Below are 16,294 nucleotides of genomic sequence, written 5' to 3'. Positions count from 1 at the left end.
TTCATTAAGCTCCAATCTCTTTGGCTTCTTTCAGTTTCCAGAACAAAGCTTACTCTTATCTCAAGGCCATTGCCTTTATGGCTCCTGTGGCTGGAGCACCCCTCCTGGGCTGTGTTACACCTGCCTTCTTCACCTTCAGCCCCTCAACCCACACCAGGACCCCACCCAGCCATCTCCACCACACTACTCTACTTTTTTCATAGCCCTTGACAACCTCAGACTATTTTATCACGTTTATGGCCCGTCTCTTCACTGGAATATGAGACCTAGACCCTCCTCTTGTTCTCTTCCATGACCCCAGGACAAACACAGTGCCTGCACTTAGTCTGCTTCCAGGGTTTGTTGAATGAAGAAAGCCTTTCCTAGTGAGACAAGCAGACTGCTTAGCATCCTTGATTGCCAGGGCAACAAGACCCACCCTCATGTAAGAAACCCTAACACCCCAAAATGATCTCTCCTAGGGTGCCAGAACATGTGCTGACCAAGTTCCTTGGGCTACAACAGCCAGTGCTAAGTCCTGATAACAAGGAGCTTCATCAGGCAGGCAGAGCCCCTCAGCCTCCCATGTATGGAAAGCAGGAACCATGGTCCTCCAAGGGCCACTTGGCCCTAGGGTGCCTGAGATCTTGGTTCATGACTATTTCATCCCTATGGGGAGTCTGCACACTGAGTCCCAACAAATCTGGGCATGCGCAGACGCACAGTGGTTACATAAGCTACACCTGTCAATCAACCTGTCTGTTACAGTTCCCGCCAAATGAAGGACAGCCTACACTTAACCTGGAATTATTTAAACACACACACACACACACACACACACACACACACACACACACACACACAACCAGCTAACAAAGCTGGGGGCTCTGGAGCCTAGCTGGAGTCCGCTGCTTTTTAATAAACTTTAATCTCTCTTTCTCTTTAATAAACTTCTTTGTCATTTCCATTATGTTTCCCAGCTTGCTTGAATTCTTCTCTAGCAAAGAAAAAGAATCAAGGCTAAGCAGCATAAATTTTTGATAACATATTATAAGGTTCAGCTGCATGCCTTTCCAGTAATACTAGCCTCATTGTCTCCGGCAAATTCGGAACAGACTCTTAAATCTAGTCTTCGTTTCCCAGTGTTCCAGTCCAGAGCCTAACACCTTGCTATCACCCAGTTTATACACTGTCTCCCCTGCCTCCCTCCACATTAACCCGGCACTCCCAGGCACAGGGCCAATGGCTTCTTTCCCTTGTTTTGTTTTTTCTTCTTCTCTCTCCTTTGGCCAGTTCACATCTGACTGTGGTATTTATGAAGTACAAGCATTGCCTCCTTCAAGAATCCCTCCTTGTATCCTCTCGTCAATCTTCTCAGCACCTCCCCACCCACCCTCCCTGCCCCCTGTTCTAGAATGTAGTCCCAGCTCTGTGTTCTAGAAACATCCCACTAGGGGAGCTTCTTAAGAGCTAGGCACTAGGTTAGTTCTTCACTGAATCCCAGCCAGCCTGGCTCAGGCCCTGGGGGACTAGGGAGGCCTCCTCATTATCATGATGGGGATTTTCTTAGATTAGGCCAGACCAGTGTGTCCCAGCTATATGGTCCATGGCAAGCCAGTTCCTTTCTTTGGGTCTCAGTCTCCTTATCCATAAATGGGTACAACAATCCCACATTCTCAGGGTTGTAAGAATCTCTAGTCTTTTGTTATGTAAGGAATGTGCCAGCATATGGAAAATGTTAGCTGAGCGATGGGTCTCTTACCCGGTATGGTCTCAGTTCTGGGTTTAGAAACCAGTAATCAAACTCAAGCCCTCCAGAGACGAGACAGATGTCCTCTAGTGAGCCCTTGGCCTTTGACCCCTGTCTTGAGAGGTTTTTGAGAGGTGAAAAGAGCTGACTGGCATGCCGGATCAAGTCCTGAACTTTGGAACTGCATAAATGGATTGGAGACGTTCATAACCCACTGTCTCTGTGACCCAGAGCAGGTGCCCTCACCTCTCTGTTTCTGGACAAACTGGAGGCTAACTGCAAATTCCCACCTCAGATTCCAAGTAGCATGAGTAAAGAGGCAAAGCAATCTCCTCACATCTTGATTCTTCCTGTGATTTTGAGGGGTATCTAAGAGGCACCCTAGATATGATGGCCATTCCAGGCTCGAGGAGGAGGAACCTTCCTGTTGTCATGGTTACTTGGAATCTGACTTGAGCACCTGCAGTCTGAGCTAGGTACTGAGACTCTGCACAGCTACTGACACCTAAAAGAATCCAAATGCTCCCAGGTGCCAGTGTAAGTGACCACCCAGCCCCTCGGGAGATTGTCTGTGGTGACCTCCAAAGGTGACTAGCCAGTGGAGCTTGGGAGCACAGAGACCCACCCTTTGGCTCCATCCAGAGCCCTGCTCTTGTGTTCCTTATTTTCCTACAATATTGCCCAGATTCTGTTACCAAGTAGGTTCTCAATAGCTACATGTAGGAAGAATAATTTATTCCACACAGGTGGCACTTAACCTACTGTATGTTTGGTCTTGGCAAAGGGATGGAGTAGAGATGGATGGATAAAGTAACTGGTACTGACAGCCAGCCCTGCCACCCCACCACCCGCTCAGGCTCTCCTAGAGTGCCTCTGGGTCCTCTTAGCTCTTCCTGTTCCCAAACCAGCTCCCACTGACTGTCAGGTTCCAGCTACCAGGATTTCTCCCAGGATTGAGGTAGTGCCTAAGCTCCGCAGGAGGCCTTGGAAGGATGCACCTTGCAGCTACAGTGCCCCCAACACCCCCACCCCATGTCCTCCACAACCCTTCCTCCAGGTCCCCTTTCCTCTCTTCCTCCAATCTCAGAGCTGCCATCTCCCCCTCCCAATGCCCTACATCTGCCTAGGGTATTTTCCCAAGATGGCCAGCAGGTGGCGCTAAGGCTTCCCTTTTCCCAGGACTGGACTAGAGGCCTGACCCCCATTAAGACCCTCTCTTCTTCCCTTTTCTCCTCAGCAGCTACAAAAGTGGATCTGTAACCTCTAGCTGAACTCTCTCCTTCCTGCTGCTCCAGTGATGGAGATCTGAGGAGACTCCAGTTGGTCCTGCAGGCCCCTGGTGGAGGGAGGGGCAGGGGGTCCCTAGGGGCCTAGCTGCAGCTGGCGGGGCGGGGCAGGCAGCTAGGCAAAGGGGGGGGGGGGGGAGGAGGCAGGGCAGCACCAGCTGCCAAGAGAGAAAGAGAAAGAAAAAGGAGAGGGAAGGTGCTTTGGCTGCCGATTCCTATCCCAGGCCAAGGTCCCAGCTGAGGCTCACCCTAGGACAAGGTAGGTATATAAATGAGGAAACACATGGAGCTGGAAAGTTAGGTCTGATGGTACAGGGGGCAGGGTGGTAAGTTTCTGTAGCTTAAGGACAAGCCCCTTCCTGGAGCCCCCTTCTACCTCACCCTTTCCAAGGGGACCAGGGAGAAACTTGGGAAGGGAGCAGGGAAGGACTCCTAGGGTGGGCATTGAAGAGAGCTGTCCTGTTGCTCCTGTGTCACTGTGAATTCGCACCAGGCACTTTCATCTTTATACTTGCTTCTTTTATGTGTGTTTGGGAGTGGGGGTGTGCAGGTGCACAGGGCTTGGGCTCTGTCCCTGTGCATTTTTTTTTTCTTCTCAAGGCTAATGCTCTACCACTTGAGCCACAGCTCCACTTCTAGGCTAATGAGTCCTACAGACTTTCATGCTCAGGCTGCTTTTGAACTGTGATTCTCAGATCTCAGCTTCCTAAGAAGCTAGGATTACAGGCATGTGCCACCAGCACCCCTTCCTTCCTTCCTTCCTTCCTTCCTTCCTTCCTCCTTCCCTCCCTCCTTCTCTCCCTCCCTCCCTTCTCTCTCTCTCTCTGTCTCTCTTGGTCCATTGTGGGGCTTGAACTCAGGGCCTGGCACTGTCCCTGAGCTCTCTTGCTCAAGGCTAGCACTCTACCACTTCTAGCCACAGTGCCACTTCCAGTTTTTGAGTGATAGGAGTTCTTGGAGCTAAGAGTCTCATGGGAACTTTTCTGCCCTGGCTGACTTTGAACCATGATCTTCAGGTTTCAGACTCCTGAGTAGTTAGGATTGCTGGCATGAGCCCCCAGCCCCCAGTTTGTCCCTGTCTCTTAACCTAAAACAGATCTAGAAGCTGAGGATAACCCCTAGATTTTAGGGTTTGGTGGTAGCAAGCTTGACTAGCATACATAAGGTCCTGGGTTCAACCCCCATCTCTACAAACAAAAGCAAACAAAATGAAGCAAAGACCTCAAAGATCCAACTGTAAAATGTCCCTCTTCCAGCTCTCTTGGGGCCTCTGGGAAACCTTTAAGACAAAGGAATGTCCCTCAATGACTTGAGCAGACGGGTGGCCCCACCTGTCTCAGGGGACAGATGTCTGGTGTCATTTCCCTTCCCCCTTCTCCCTCCCCCCCCCATCCATGCTCTCTCTTCAATCTTACTTTGTTCTGCGACTGGGACTTGAGTAAGAGAATGCCCACTGGTAGAGGTAGGAGACTTCTCTGGCTGCCCAGTGTCCCCCTGGGCTTCTGGGTAGGGAGAAGTTCGTGGGTTCAGGGGGAGGCCATCTGACTGCTCCTAAGACCAGGAAACGAGTCAGAAAAGAGGGTGTGTCTGGACACAGATAGTAGGCACATGGAGGGCCCCTAGTTCTGACGGGAGGGCCATCAGGCCCTTTCATTAGCCGTGGCTGCCAGCCACATCTTCAAAGCATTCTTCTTCACTTTATAGCCATCAGCTCAATCATCTCTCTTGCACATTTGGCCTGAACCCCTCCCCACCCGACCCCACGGTTCTCCAAGAGAGATTGCTCCAGATCGTTCCCGGTTGTCGTTCTCGGTTGTCTTCCGGTGGGGAGATGCTGCCACAGGCAGAATCTCAGGGATCTTGGGTGTGTGAGGTCAGTCTGGGCGAGGAGACAGTTGAGTCAGCAGTTGACAGTGCCTGGAGTCAAAGCGACCAGGGTTCAAATCCTGCTTGCCAGAGGTCCTGGCAGAAGGCACAGAGCCTGTGCACGCCGCAGTCTCCACCCGCGCGAAGGGGGCACCGTGAAGTCAACTTGCCGGGCTGCAGCGAGACTCGAGCGCAGGGCGTGGAGCCCAGCGGGTGCCCCAGATTGCTCGCTTATGGAGATGAGGGTGGAGTCGCAAAGAGAAAGAACGGGTCCGGGCTTGCGGATTCGACCCGCACGGAGTCCTGGGACCCCCTGCTGGGTCCCGCTCACGCGGAGCACCTGCTGTGGGCACCCGGCACCCTGTGGTCTCCCCATCCGGACTCTGAGTCCTCCCCCCGCCGCAGGGCCCGTGAGGAGCAGGCGCCCCGGGCCGCTCCGGAGCGCGGGGGAGCCTCGGTGGCGCGTGTCCTCCCTCTCCTTCCCCAGAGGGCAAGGATGGGGCCCGGGCCCATCGCGGTGGGGCGCTGCGGCTGCGGCTGCGGCTCCGGCTCCGGCGAGCGGGTAGGAGCCGCCAGTCCGCCAAGCCTCCCGGCGCCCGGCCGCCGACCCAGTGGGATCGGTGGGAGGGGGGGGCGGGAGTGGGGGCGCCCTCCGCCCCTCACCCCGCCCTCGCGCCTCTCCCCGCAGCGGGGGCGCCCCGCCCCCCGGGCGCCCGACGTGGACGCGGCCGCCGCCGCCGCCGCCACCGCCACCGCCGCCGCCGCGCGGGAGTCGCCGTCCGCGGAACCGATATGCAGGCGGCGCGGGGCGGCGCGGGGAGGCCGGGCCGCGGGCCGAAGCTCGAGCGCCAGCGGCCGCCGGGCGCCGGAGCCGCGTCCCCCTGCGCCGCCCCGGGCCGGCCGGCCGGAGGAGCCACCATGCATCCCGGGCCGCCGTGCGCCCGGCCGCTCCGCACCGCGCTCCGCCTGTGGCTGGGCTGCGCCTGCTTCGCGCTGGTGCAGGCGGGTAAGGGGGCCCGGGGGGCGGGGGGCCGGCGGGCCGGGCGCCGGGGCGGCCCCTCTTCCCCGCCACCTGGGAGTCCTCGGTCCCCTTCCTGCCCCCTAGGGACCTCCTGCTCCCCCTGCTCCCGCCCACTGCCCTCCTAACTCGACCCCAGCGACTCGGGACCTCCTTGACCCCTAGACCTGTCCTTCGGCCTCCAGACCCGGGCCTGTCCCTCAGCTCCGGGCCTCTAGGGTCTTGTGACCTCCTCCCTGCAATCCCAGCCCCTTCACCCCGGGCGCTTCCTTCAGGCTCTCCTGTCCCCTTTTCTGACCCAAAGAGCAGCTGAGGACACCAGTTCTCCCATCCTGGGTCTTCCTTCCGGTCCCCCAAGACCTCTCAAAGTCCCACAGGCAACCGCACCTGGCGTTGCCAGGAGCATCTAGGAAGGGGCTGGAAACTGGCACCTGAAGGTATAGGGTGGGTGAGGAATGAGCCCCCCAGCCTGGGGCAGTGTCTGGCTCACCCATGGGGCCCAGTCCCTCCTGACTGTGCCTTCTGTCTATTGCTGCCTCCCTGGCCTCTCTCTCGCTCACTTTCTCTCTCTCTCTCCCCATCTATCTCTCCATGGCTCAGCACTCTCCCCCTGCCTCTGTCTCGAATCCTCCCCTTGTCTGTTCTCTGGGGCTGTGTCTGCCGCCACCTGTCTGTGTCCTTCAGTGCCTTTCCATCTCCCTGTCTGGCCCAACCCCACGACCTCAAGTCTACCTATCTGTGGGGTGCTGGGTTGGTGCTTAGGCAGCACCTGCCAGGGGAAGGCACCGAGGCCTTGTTCACTCCCCTCTCCTGGGTCTTCCTGCCCTGATTCCTCTTCTCCATGGCTCTCCACCCACCATCTCCGGGAGTGATCCCCCCTTCATCATCTTCCTCCACCTGGAAAGCTTAGTCCTGCCCTCTTGACTCTCCAATGAGAGGCTTTGCTCTGAGCACCCCATCTTCTTTAGCTCCCTCCCTCCCTGCCCCTCCGGGCTGGCAGACTGTGGAGAAGACCCCTCCCCACCCTGCCTTCTACCCAGCTCACCACAATTGATTTTTTTCCATTGCCCCTCACTCCCACCCCAGGTATCACCCCTGCCTGGCTTTTCTCTACTTCTGGGTCTTTATCCTTCCCTCAAGGTCACTCAGTTGACAGGACAGGATTGTAGAAAGAGCACAGGACTGGGAGTCCTTTGGGCTGTTTTTCGTCAGACTAACCAGCTTCTGCAACCTTGGTCACCTCCATACCTAACCACCTGGTCCATCAGATCTGGCCTTGACTTGGGCCAATCAATTTTAGTCATGGACCCCTGGGTGGAGCCAGCCAATGGGCAGCAGAGCCTTCCAACAGAGACGCAAAGATCCTGGGGGTCCCTCCAAGCAAAGGAGAGCTAAACGGCCCATTTGAGGCCTTGGGTTCTTCTTTCCCCCAAGGCGTGGCTTTCCCCACATTTCTCTTTCTCACTATGAGGTAGGGGGCTGGGCCTCAAAGGAGGTAACACAGGCTCAGGTGCCTCCCTGCCCCTGCAGACAGTCCCTCTGCCCCAGTGAATGTAACTGTCAGGCACCTCAAGGCTAACTCTGCAGTGGTCAGCTGGGATGTCCTGGAAGACGAAGTTGTCATTGGATTTGCCATCTCTCAGCAGGTAACCTTGAGGGCCCTTGGGAGGGGAAGATGCATTAAGATGGGCCCTGTCAAATAGGGGTTGGTGTGTTGTTAGCAGAGGAATACAAAGGAAAAAGGGAACACGGGGCAAGCAAGAGGGGCCAAAGATGCAAATTTGTCTGGAAGCCGGGCTCCCAGAAGGGCCTCTGTCAGGAGGGTTTAGGCATTTTAGAGCACTGGTCTGATCTCAAGGTGCTCTGGTGTTTAGGGCTTGGCTCTAGTTCTCTGTGGATGTGTGGCCTTGCCCAATGTCCCTAGCCTCTCAGAAGCTGTTTAGCTGGAGGTGGTGGGATGATCGTGTACTTGAAGGGCTTGCCCCTGCCAGGAGAGGACCTGATCCACACTTGCCTCTGCAGAAAAAGGATGTGCGGATGCTACGCTTCATCCAGGAGGTGAACACCACCACGCGCTCATGCGCCCTCTGGGACCTGGAGGAGGACACCGAGTACATTGTGCACGTGCAGGCCATCTCCATTCAGGGCCAGAGTCCTGCCAGTGAGCCAGTGCTCTTCAAGACCCCACGAGAGGCCGAGAAGATGGCTTCCAAGAACAAAGGCAGGCCGGGGGCATGCTGGATGAGCAGGGTGGGGCAGTTGGGCCAGAGCAGTGGGTACAGCAGAGTAAACCCAGAGTAGCAGGACCTTGCAGACCATGAGAAGGTTCACTCTAGAACCTCAGAACACTTATTTGCAATCTACCTTTAGACTGAGTCCAATTGTTGCCATCCTAAGCAGCCATCAGTATGTCTCCCTCCCCGCCCCCCCCCCCCCCCGCCCTGGTCTCTTTAGGCCAAGTGTGTGGGCACAGATAGAGGTAAGTGTTTCTTGGCATGAGCGTGGTCCTAGAGGAGTGGCTCAGGGAGTAAAGGAGCCCTGGACTAGTGTCTTCTCCCACAGATGAGGTGACCATGCAGGAGATGGGGAGGAACCAACAGCTGCGGACAGGCGAGGTGCTGATCATCGTCGTGGTTCTTTTCATGTGGGCAGGTGAGTCAGGCTTCCAACACCTGCTTCACTTACTCTTGGGAAACTGAAGACAATAACCAAGGGCAAGGGCTTAGAGATATCTGAAGTCCCTGGGCAGCTCTGGGGGCCAAATCTGACCCCCTCTTCTAGTCCATTCCACCAAAATATAGCATGTTACTAGCTGCCTTGCAGGATTCTATGGAGTCCTTGCCTTTCCTCTCTTTGGAAGCAGTTCAGCCTTCTGAGGTGGACACATCCATAGCCCCTGGACCTCCTTCTGCTCTGGGTTGCTGAGGTTCCAGGGGTTTCAGACCTAGGAAGATCAGAGGAGGTCACTGCCTGGCTTCAGGCTTAGGACATTCCCCTCACCTCCCCATCCTTCAGATCCAGCTGAGTTCACCCCCATGGAAACTGTAGCCATTGGAATGGCCTTCCTGCCTCTGCTCACCCTCGGCACACTGTCTACCCCTCTTTAGCTCCGCTTAGGGAAGGGCTCTCTTTTTCTGCTGGTCCCTGAGCTCCCTGAAAATAAAGTCCAAGTGTCACCCATCATTCTGCACTCCATTCCCAATATTAATGTTACAGTCATGACTAAGAAGGGCCCTGAACTTGCAAGGAACTCAGTCTTGAAGCAAGCCAGGCTCAAACTGAACTGTAATTCACTATGATGAGTGCTATAAGGGCACCTGTATGGAACAGAGAAGAGGATGTTCATTCTGCATCTAGAAGTAGAAATTGAAAAAAACAGAGAGAGCTAGGAGTTGGCTTTAGTGGCAGAATGTTCACCTAGAATGCAGTAAAGAAAAAAAGCACAAAGTGGAACAAACATGGGTATTAAGCTTTGAAGGATGAATAGGAGCTCACCAGGCAGCCAAAAGAGGAAAGGGGTTCTGGGAATGGTGTGTTCAAGTAATAAATTAAGCTCAATCCTGCCTAGGGCCACTGTGACCTATGAGAAAAGGTTTAGTATTGGGACATAGTGGTGAAACTGTAGACCAAACTCTTGAGAGATTTGGACACCATGCTGATTAGCACAGTGATTGAGTGTTGAAGAGTTTGGGGGAAGAGTGTTCCTTAGGCACATAGAGAAACAGACACCAGAGGACAAAAAAAAAAAAAAAAAAAAAAAAGGCAGGAAAAACATTATTAGAGTTGGCACGGGCAATGTTTATATAATCATAACAATAATAAACATAGTGAATTACTCTGAAATTGTTGTGTAATTCTGTTAGCATGATGGAGAGGGAAGTAGGGGAGCATTTAGACTTTATCTACCACAGTGGGAATTCAACAGATAACTAAAACAGATCAAGAAACGCTATAAATATGCAGGTAAAAGGGGGACCACATCTAGAAATACTGGAATTAGCAGCCTTAGTACTGACCTTCCAAAATATGACGTTCATGTATTATTAGCTTGATAAAAGGAGACATTTAATAGGTCCCGGAGTTTATTTCCTAGCCACAGTACACCTTCCCGTTGCATTATGGTGTGACCTTGAGTTGTTAATTTGATTTTCTCTCCCTCTCTCTTTCTCTATCCCCCTCTCCTCCTCCCTCCCTCTCTCCCCCTCTCCCCCCCCCCTCTCTTTCTCTCCCTGTCATAACCTGGGCATGATAGGAGGTGTCCCCAATGAGTTGTGAGGATTTAGATGAAAGATGTCAGCACATAGCACAGAACCTGGCACATGATCAACAAATGCTATTACTATTTCTGATTTTCCCTAAAGGAAAGGAAAGCTGTCAGAGGTTTAAAGGGAGAGGAGACACAGTCAGACGTGTGCTGTGGAGGATCAGTGAAAGGGATGGCTGGTGAGGAGACAGGTAGAAACAAGACCAGTTTCTCTGCAGTAGTAGACTATCTAGAGAGATCATTAAGCTCTGGTGGGAATGAAACCGACAAGGCAAGAACTCAGGCCCTGGCCTCTGCTTACCATTGTCCTCCCCAGGTGTCATTGCCCTCTTCTGCCGTCAGTATGACATCATCAAGGACAATGAGCCCAATAACAACAAGGAAAAAACCAAGAGTGCATCAGAAACCAGCACACCAGAGCACCAGGGTGGAGGTCTCCTCCGCAGCAAGGTAAGAGGCAAGGAATGGGCAGGTTGGGTGGCCCTGTGCCTCTGGTAGTCCCTGGACCGCAGAAGGGGTCAACTCAGGGCCTGGCATGGGTGCAGCTAGGCAAAGCCAAGCTTGGCAGCTGCCTGTGTAACACAGGACATTGCAAATTGATTTTGAATCCTCTCCTTGTACTGCGTGCCAAAGGATAGTGGTGTGGAGGGACTACCAGTACGGGGTGCTCAGCTCATTTCTGTTCCTACTGTGTTGTTTGTCTTGGGCAGGTGCTCACCTCTGCACTTTTTATTTCCTCTCTGAAAAACAGATATGAAACCTTTTCAGTGCTTGCTCTGAGCAGCTCAGAAGAAAGTATAGAATGTGAGAGGATCTCATGGCTCTGATGATGATTACCCAACAAACATCTGGCCTCTCTGCATCTCCTCCTCTCCTCCATCTTCTTGTATCCTCTGGCTTACTGTCTTCTCTCTTGGCTTCTCTTTTGGCACCTTCTCCTGAAGCCTGCTATTAACCCCATCTACAGAAGCACCTCAGCAATGCGAGTGGCTGAGGCTGTGCACAGAGGCACATCTGCAGGATGAGAGAGAGCCAGCCAGTGGGCGACTCTGCTGGGGGTAGGCTGGGTTTCAGGGCTCTGAGCCCAGGACTCAGTCTTGGCCACTCAGCTGTGCAAGGCCGAAGGCTGGGTATGAAAAGGCAGAGACAAAAGCTCCAGACAGGGCTACTCTGTTCCTTCCATGAGGGACAAGAGCTTGGCTTTCAGACTGCAGCCTTGCTGTTCCCTTCGTCCTTCTGCTGTTTCCTACCTTGCAAGCAGTCTATTCAACTAGCTCTGGCCACTTCTCTCATTTTTGTCCTCTCAGTTTCCAAACAAGCCATCAGTGAACGTCATTGAAGCATGACTGCCTGTCTTCAGAGAGGAGGATTTCGTTTTTCTTCTCCACTGGTCTCCAGGTCCTGGGTACAGGGAGAAAGCCACTGCAGCAGGGAACACACAACTAGCTGCAGCTCTCCCTCTTTTCCTGTAATGTGATGAAAGAGGTTGATCTACAAACTCAAATCTGCAAAAAATAAGCCACAAAACTAAAAGGCCTGGCCCCATTCTGAAAAAGGCAAAGCTGCATGAGACATGGCCTTCTGCCCCCTTGCTTCTCTTGGACTGGCTTCCTCTGAGAAAATGTAGAGCTCTGGGAGATGAAAGAACCAAGATTAACAAACTACCTTTCAGAACAAGGTGGACCAGGGAAGCAGAGAGGCTGCTGTGTTAGTCATTGCTTCGTCGTCTTTTCTGGATCCAGCCATCAAGGACTTGTTTGTGGTGTGCTACACACGTTTGCAAGTATGTAAGATGTTACCCATTTTGTCTCTTGTGGAAAATAAGGCAGAGGGCCTCATTGAAGAGCACAGAGGAGTCTCCCAAGGCCTGAGCTTGTTGCCTGCATCCTCTGTCTTCTTTGACCACTTAGTTTGATGGTAAGATCATCAGTCTGGGATCTTAAGACATGAAAGGTAATGCCCATATATATTTTTTTAATTTTAAGAAAGCATCTCTTGGAATCTCAGCAGTGTCAACTTGAACTGAAAGGGCATATCCACAACCTGTAGCCTAAAAGGGCTGCTGAGCCACCCTCTGGAGCAGAAGCTGCTAGAAGGCAGGCCTAAGCCTATAGCTGTCACTATTGGCCTTTGGAGTTTTCATATCTTGCCATCTCATCCAGGGTTCTAAGTTCTGCAGGGTCCTCATGTCCTTCCTGAGAGCCTGCGTGGTGTGAAGTGACAGGTCTCTCTACTGCCCCTTTATGGTTAAAAAAAAAAAAATGGTGCTTGATGAAGAAAGACACTCTTCCTGGGACTGACACATGGCTGCCAAATGCCTGCATGGGAAGAGGTGGACTCTGCATCTTCTACTGGTGGTCAAGGAGGGGAGGAGGATGTGTCTAGCCCAAGGCTGGCACACAGTAGGCACTCAGTAATAACAAGAGCACTGGCACCCAAAGCCCTGTAGAGAGCTGAAAGCCATCACCCTATGACCGCCCCCTTCCTTCCGGTCTATAAGAGCTCTCAAGGCTGGGTTAGCCACCACTCTACCTTGTCCAAGTATGGCAGCAAAGGGGAGGAGAGATAGGAAAAAAGATGTCAGCAATACTAAGGGCTTCCTCATGGGAGGGCATGAGGCTCCACTCATTGTCTTGTGACTTCCATCCCTGCTGAATGGGGCTGCAAGGCCAAGGCTCCTTAAGAGAGAGGTCCTTACCTCTAATCCAGTTAGAGCAATAACCACTTTTTAAATGTAAAATAAAAAGACAAATGAAAAGGCACATCCTTGTCTTCTGGTAAATGCCCAAATGTTGCCCTCTTTTTCTGGCAGTTGGCAGCAAGTCAGGATGTGTGGAGGAGGGAATCAGTTCTCTTCCATTTTGGCCTGCAGCTTCTTAGGGACATGCCTGCCAGCCAAGCTGGAGTTGGAAGGGAATTCTTGAACAGATGGGGGTGCACGTGTAGAAGAAAATAGCTGCTCCATCATCCTTTTTTTCTGAGGCTCCCCCATGCCAAGTTGGGGCTGCCTCACTGCATAGGTATGCAGGCTGGTGCTCACTTTTTTAAAACAAAGGGTTTTCCCCCTGGATGGGTTGGGTGATTTCTTCTGCCAAAGGGATACAATTCTTGTCTCCCTGGGACAAAGAAGGGGTAAAGAATTGCAAAGGCTGCTTTCTGAAGTTCAGTATTCACAGCATGCTGTTCTGGGCAGTTGAAGGGACATTATTAAGCTTCTAAAAGCAGCCTGAAAGGCAGAGAGTAATGATGCCATTAGCCTATGAGCTAACAAGTAAATGGGGCACCTCGAACATTCTTGTTCGTAGCCATGAAGAGCTGGGAGACACAATGTCAGACGAGCAGAATTTAAAAGGTAAGTTGTTTAAAGGTTCTTGAAGCAGATGGTAAACAGAAAACAGAAGAGCACATAGAACTCTAAACCAGATCTTAGAGATGGTCCTCTGTGTCCAGATGATGGAGAGGCCATCATTTGGTAGAGATAGTCAGTGGAGCGTGGGGAATTCTGCAATGCAGGTTTCCAGCCCTCAACTTTATTATAATAAAGGGCACAAGGGGAGAGGAGTAAACAGCATTCTTAGCATAGAGCAAAATTCCCTTTCATTGCTTCCCTAAATGAAAGAGGATTGTGCTTTCCCCAAAGCAACTGTATTTGAAAAGTCAAACACTGTAGTGATGACCAGGGATGTTGTCCCTTCACCACTTCTCACACAGCTCTGCACAGAGAATTCCTCACAAGTTGGGAAGGGCACAGGCAGCTCTTTGAATGGATGACACCTTACCTGCAGAATACAGCAGGCCTATGGGAGGAATGCTGGGCTGAGAGACAAGAAGACCTTGCCTGGTAACCAGCTACCACCTCAGGCAAGTTACTTCCCAAGAGTGGCTTTCATTCCCTTTCCACCAAGAAAAGGGTCCAGAGAGCATTCCCAGAGCCCACCCACCTCCTAGAGTAGAGTTTCCTTCCTAGAAATAAGAACCTGAGGATCAGAGAGGAGTTAAGACTGGTGGTACAGGACTCCTTCCAGCTCCTACGCCTGTCATCTGATGCATAGCTTCCCAGAATGGGCCTCTAGAATCCATTTGTAAGATCTCTAGTACAACCCTTTACAGGAAGATGCAATATCTCACCAACCTATTTACATTTTGGACTTCTGCTTTCTCATTCTCTTAACCCATTTAACAATTTTTGGATTTTGCTTTTAGGAAGTATACCCTTCAAGAAGAAATTGCTTCTATAAATGAGACACCCTTGTTTTCCCCAGATCCAGCCCCAGCCCCACCAATAAATCCCAACCTATAAATATGGCTAGCTTGAAGCACAATTGAGAGATCTTTGTATACAAACAGTTCCTTAGCGATGTAATATTTCGGGATCACTGGGATGCTTTAAAATTTATCCAAAAGATTATATTCCACCTCAGTGGACACTCTGGAGTTCAGATTTTCTGTTTCTGGCATGTTCTAGTTGTTTTGGGGTTGGGGGGAGAGACAGACCATACTGGATAAACAGAGGAATGAAAGGCAGAAGCTTGTTCATTAAGGAATTCCAACCCTGACCAGCTGACACTTCCTGTGACAAGTGGAAATTTTTTCCTGACAGGTGCGTAGCTCTGATATACCCTAGAATTAGCTTAGGGAAAATTATGCTTTTCTAAAAAAGCAGGATAATACTAAGAAAAACAGAAGACTGTGCTTTCTAGTTTTAGGTGGTTGGATTTTGTTCTATAAAAGCTCACAATGAGCTTGTTAGAGAATGAGCTCATTCCTTTTGGAGAAGGCCCATTTTCTCTTGTTCTCTTTACTTTTCCAATAACATGAAATGAACTGAGGGTAAGGGACACTGACGTTTCAGCCTCATCTCTGAAACCTCTGAGGCTACAGTAGTAACACATTGCCAAACTGCCAAGGAAATTATTAAAGGGTCATCTGTATCAGGAATACAATGACTACATGTATAGGTCAAGAGTATCACTGATTGAGAATACCAGTTAGATGAGTACTTATATTTATATTGAGCCTTTGCCTGGATAATATAAGAATACATATTTACCTAATATATATAAACATAACTGGGCATAGTGGCTCATACCCATAATCCCAGTATTTGGAAGGCAGGAAGACTCTAAGTCCCAGGCCAGCTGGGGCTACACAGTAAATGCAAAGTCAGCTTGAGCTATATTGATCCCACATTAAAATAAAAATAAAAACTAGGGAAGTGAAAGGGCATATCAAAATTGAGAGACAAGGATAAAAAGACAAACAACTCCAAAAGCAATACTTGCAAAACCATTTGGTGTAAACCAACTGAACAACTCATGGCGGGGAGAGGGAGAGGGTGGAGGGGGGAATGAGGGAGGAGGTAACAAACAGTACAAGAAATGTACTCAAGGCCTAACGTATAAAACTGTAACCTCTTTGTACATCACTTGGAAAATACATAAAAATGAAATAAATAAAATAAAAATAAAATAAAAATAAAAAGCTTATAGAACTGGCTAATGAGCATCCAAGTATATTTTCTCAGCATGAGCTGCTGCCAGGAGTCAGTGGCTCATACCTGTAATCCTAGCTAATCAGGAGGCTGAGATCTGAGGATTATGGTTTGAAGCCTGCCAGGGCAGGAAAGTCTGTGAGACTTGTAACTCCAATTAACCTCCAAAAAAAGCTGGAAGTAGAGCTGTGGCTCTAGTAGTAGAGCACTAGCCTTGAGCAAAAGAACCAGAGCAACTCAGGGATAATGCCCAGGCCTTGAGTTCAAGCCCCAGTACTGCACCAAAAACAAAAAACAACAACAAAAAACAGCAATGGCTAATCTAGGTGACTAGCTATTATTGCCTGCGCCCTTTTATCCTTCCACCTGAGGATAAATCTCACAAAAGGAATCTAAAGAACATACCCCCACATCTACCCACATATCCAGCCTTCACCCCAGGTTTTTGGAGTAGCAGTTTCTGGAAAAGTTGGGTTAAGAGCCATATTTATTTTGTACTTCTGATTCTAGTGTTTCACATCTTCAAAGGAAGAATATCCTGAAATAGAATGGCTTCTTTCTTAAATCAGTACTAGTTCTAGAAAAGCAGGTAAAAGTGGCCAATCATGCAGCCATGGGAAGGCATGCAAGGCACTGCCTG

At 51.0% G+C, this 16,294-nt stretch overlaps 1 protein-coding gene across 3 annotated transcripts; it reads left to right on the top strand.

Moving 5' to 3' along the window:
- The first annotated feature begins 5,787 nt into the window (after positions 1-5,787).
- On the top strand, positions 5,788-14,351 carry Fndc5 (fibronectin type III domain containing 5). 3 transcript variants are annotated; one of them, XM_048350808.1, is made up of 6 exons: positions 5,788-5,887; positions 7,430-7,545; positions 7,922-8,120; positions 8,462-8,551; positions 10,480-10,613; positions 11,471-14,351. In XM_048350808.1, the coding sequence occupies exons 1-6, from the start codon at positions 5,800-5,802 to the stop codon at positions 11,507-11,509; spliced, it is 666 nt and encodes a 221-aa protein (XP_048206765.1). In that variant the 5' UTR covers positions 5,788-5,799; the 3' UTR covers positions 11,510-14,351. The 3 variants fall into 3 exon arrangements, with proteins under 3 accessions (XP_048206765.1, XP_048206766.1, XP_048206764.1); XM_048350809.1 differs by having other exon boundaries at positions 10,915-14,351; XM_048350807.1 differs by having other exon boundaries at positions 10,480-14,351.
- Positions 14,352-16,294: the final 1,943 nt, after the last annotated feature.

This window comes from Perognathus longimembris, chromosome 7 (assembly GCF_023159225.1).
Source record: "Perognathus longimembris pacificus isolate PPM17 chromosome 7, ASM2315922v1, whole genome shotgun sequence".
In the NCBI taxonomy this organism is placed as follows: Eukaryota; Metazoa; Chordata; class Mammalia; order Rodentia; family Heteromyidae; genus Perognathus; species Perognathus longimembris.
Note: the sequence above shows the minus strand (reverse complement) of the source record. Positions and strands in the feature narration are given on the sequence as shown.